At 40.2% G+C, this 3974-nt stretch overlaps 1 protein-coding gene across 1 annotated transcript; it reads left to right on the top strand.

Moving 5' to 3' along the window:
• Window positions 1–2296: 2296 nt before the first annotated feature.
• Window positions 2297–3050, top strand: LOC117037000 (enhancer of rudimentary homolog). Its single transcript, XM_033132674.1, has one exon. The coding sequence runs from the start codon at window positions 2357–2359 to the stop codon at window positions 2669–2671; it is 315 nt and encodes a 104-aa protein (XP_032988565.1). The 5' UTR covers window positions 2297–2356; the 3' UTR covers window positions 2672–3050.
• The last annotated feature ends 924 nt before the right edge of the window (window positions 3051–3974 follow it).

Raw genomic sequence — 3974 nt, 5'->3', positions numbered from 1 at the left:
TGAGCTGAGATAGAAAGGATAGAAAGAAGTTAACTAGATGAAAAAGGAGCAGGAAACAGTTTGTGCCAAGTCTTCATGGTGAGAAAGAGATACTTGAAGAACTGAAAAAAGGTCAGTGTGGATTGAGGGTTGAGGAAGGTGAGAGTGATTCAGGAGCTGCAGGTAAGACAGGCAACGTTCTGATGTTCGAGCATGTCCGCCCCTGCACCAGGCAAGGTCCTGTCACGTGCAGGATGAGTGCAAGAGAAAGGGATGACGTTTTACAGGAGATTCAGTGTAACCTGTCCATCCTACTTACAAATGCAGTTCATAGTAAGTGACCACACAGCTAGCATGGGACAGGGGTCTTGAATCATGAGGACTTAATTGTTTCCTGGCAGAAGAAAGGTTGAAAAACATTTAATCAACAGTTCTAACTACTTTTTCAAACTGAATTTCACAGCTGACCTAATTCAGTAGCAGTGTCTACAGGAGTTTTTAATAGATTCACAGGGACTAGTGTTTCACAGACTTCTCTCTATTTTTACATCTTTACAGAGAAGAAATTATTCCTCATAGCTAAGCATACTTGCTAGAACATTGGCCTGCTTTCTCTCCTCTTGCTTCTGTGTGTATGGGCAAACACTGAACAGAGGGCTTTACGGAGGTCTGGTTCAGGGGCATGAGGACAGTTGCTTCAACCCTCCTCTGTCGTCTAACTTTCTGGATCATCCTTTATGTTTCAGGCAGCATCTTCTGCCCATCCCCCTCAGATTCACCCTGTCCTTTCTTTCCATACCCACAGCATCCCCACCTCACCTCGTACCTCAGACTCAGCTTCACGTAAGCAACAAGGATTTTTTGAACACCTATTGTGTACCAGGCCCCAGGCACTGGGGATTTAGGAGTGAAATCTAGTGTAATCTGACCAGGACACTGGGTCGCAACCCCGGCAACATATTAGAATTACTGGAGGGATAAAGAGGGCAGAGATGGGAACTTTAAAATATGTTGATATCTAGGATTTATTCCCAGAGATTTCGATTTTATTTTATTTTTTTACTATTTGAGTGGGAGGTTACAAATAAACCAGAGAAGTAAGCTAGAGTGATCCACGCAGTAAGTGACCAAACTCAGAGACACATCAGTGTGGATTCCTGTTTGGCTTGGTGTAGGTACAGATGATTACATGTGGACATATTTATAAAATACGTATATACATGGGTTAGTATAATCATGTATAGTTCCTTGTTCTATCATCTGACATGACTCAGAAGCCATGATACCGCAGTAGCAATGATCACACCTGAAGATCAGATCTTGGTATCTAATCTCATTCTTCAAAAGAAAGAACCAGTGATCCTTCTAAAAATGGCAGATTTTAGGACTGGGGCAGGAAATATACAAGATAAGCCTGGAGCACTTGTAGTGCACACACACACACACACACACACACACACACACACAACCCCACAATGATGAGAGTAAGGCAAAGGAACACTAGGAGAGCTCCCAGTGGCCAAAGCTGAGAATATTCGAGCAAGAAAAAATAGTGGTATTGGATTATAACCCAAAGTATAAAATAAATGTCCATGAGTCCATACTAGCATACATAAATGATTACATAAACAAATGGGGAGAAAATAGAAATAAGAGAAACCTCCCATGCAGAAGAATTCCAAATAATTTATGTATAAACTTTGCCTTCGAAGAGATGGAACATACTCCCCACTCAAGTGTGGGTTGCACATAGCGACTGCCTCCTGAAGAGTATTTACAGTATGGATGGGAAGAGTGCCTACAGTGGGAAAATCTGACAAATAATACCTGAGCCAGCAGATGCTCAAGGTCAACTTTAACAATGGTAAGTCTTGTTGATCGTGTATATTCTTGACATGATATGATGCAAATGGCCCTTTTACCTCTGTGATCTTCCTCCCAGAAAACCAAAACTTCAAACTTAATCATGAGGAAAACACCAGTAAATCCCAATTAAGGGACGTTCTGCAAAATCCCTCACCAGTACTTCTTGAAACTGTCATAGTCATCAAAAACAAGGGAAATCTGAGGAACTGTGGCAGTCTAGAGGAGCGTAAGGAGAGTTGACAAATAAATGTGAGGTGGTATCCTGCACAGGATCCTGGAACAGAAAAAGGACATTAGGTAAAAGCTAAGGAAATCTGAATAAAGTATGAGATTATTTAATAGTAATGTATCAATATCAGTTCATCAATTACAACGAATGCAGCATACTAATATAAGATGTTAACGGGGGGCGGGGGGGCATTCTCGCGGGGATTGGCTGTTGGCGGCGTTGTGGCTAAGCTCCTGTGCGGCGGCAGTGTCGGTGGCGGCTTTAGCGAAAGAGTTTGGCGCGATGTCTAACACCGTTTTGCTGGTGCAGCCTACCAAAAGACCAGAAGGAAGAACTTATGCTGACTACGAATCTGTGAATGAATGCATGGAAGGCATTTGTAAAATGTATGAAGAACATCTGAAGAGAATGAATCCCAACAGCCCCTCTATCACATATGATATCAGGCAGTTGTTTGATTTTATTGATGATCTGGTAGACCTCAGCTGCCTTGTTTACCGAGCTGATACCCAGACATACCAGCCTTATAACAAAGACTGGATTAAAGAGAAGATCTACGTGCTCCTTCGTCGGCAGGCCCAACAGGCTGGGAAATAGTTGTGTTGGAAGCATTAAGGGGCTGGGGGTGGGTTTGGAACACAGGTGTGTACAGCGTGCTGTAGTGGAAGTTCTGTATTATAGTAATCCTGTTTCCATTTTGGTACACGCTAGCCCAGGGTGTGTTAGATGAAATATGAGGATCTGGTTCAATCTGAAACACCCACCAACCCTCCCCCCCTTTTTTTCTTTTTTGTTACTTAAACATTTTTATGATTATTTACATGGAAGATGTTCTTTGTTAGGTGATGTTGGTTTCAGTCCTTCAAAAACTGTTCATGCCTGCTTTATAACATTCACTGTACTAACAGCCCTTCTTCAAGTTGGAGTGGGGGTGGTGACACAGTTTTAGTTATGTCCTCAAGTTAAAGTCTTGGTGAAAAACAAATAAGTGTTCTTTAGTTATTAAAAAAAAAAAAAGATGTTAACAAGGGAACCTGAGTGTGGAGTACACGATAAATCTCTATACTATCTGCTCAGTTTTTCTATAAATCTAAAAATATTCTAAGATAAAACGTTTATTTAAAAAATAAAAGTATGCTTCATAATATATTGGTTATCTCCATATTGTTTGTCTTCTGGGCAATTAACTATTCTGTAAGTTCTTTGAAGACAAAGAATCTTCTTTTCTTTTATGTTATTTTACCATAGTACTCTACACAATAGGTAGATTTTATTGCAATGATAATGTGGAATTTTTAAGTAACACACGTCACCCTTATAAAATTAAAGAGGATTTAGTTAAAGTAAAAGTGAAGCATATTAAAAACACTCATGATTATGTGATTTCTAAGACTATCACTGTTCATGTTTTCATATTCTTCTAGATATTCTTTATTTTACACTATAAAATTGAGATCATGTATTAGCTACTATTTTGAAACCTATTTTCACTAATGGTCTATTAGGAAGCGTTTCTCATTCGATAAATAATCTTATTACAATATAAAATGAGAATTTTAATAGCTGGATAACGTTTAATAGCAAGGTTTGCTCGAGCACATAGGGGAGGAAGGAAAGAGGCAGAATTAAAGTTGGGGACGAATAGGAACCATGGTAGCTGATCTCAGTGGCTGTGGCATTGGGCGTCAGGAGTGTCTAACTTGCTGTGTGGTGGGAGTTGGGCAGGCAAAGGGAAAATCAGTCCTCTTTGCTCCTCTAAATTCACTTCTCTGCAGACAATAGGTCATTTCAACGCTTCTCCTTTTTCACTGCAAATGAGGAGGAAAGATAGTCACCAGCAAGTTGAACAGCATCTTCAGTGCCATCTTATCCCTTTGTCTCATTAGGCGGTTATTCCAAG

This window comes from Rhinolophus ferrumequinum, chromosome 17 (assembly GCF_004115265.2).
Source record: "Rhinolophus ferrumequinum isolate MPI-CBG mRhiFer1 chromosome 17, mRhiFer1_v1.p, whole genome shotgun sequence".
Lineage (NCBI taxonomy): Eukaryota > Metazoa > Chordata > Mammalia > Chiroptera > Rhinolophidae > Rhinolophus > Rhinolophus ferrumequinum.
Note: the sequence above shows the minus strand (reverse complement) of the source record. Positions and strands in the feature narration are given on the sequence as shown.

Bases quoted from the DNA above. Each gene is read 5' to 3' on its own strand.
- LOC117037000 (XM_033132674.1), top strand. From the start codon at position 2,357: ATGTCTAACACCGTTTTGCTGGTGCAGCCTACCAAAAGACCAGAAGGA.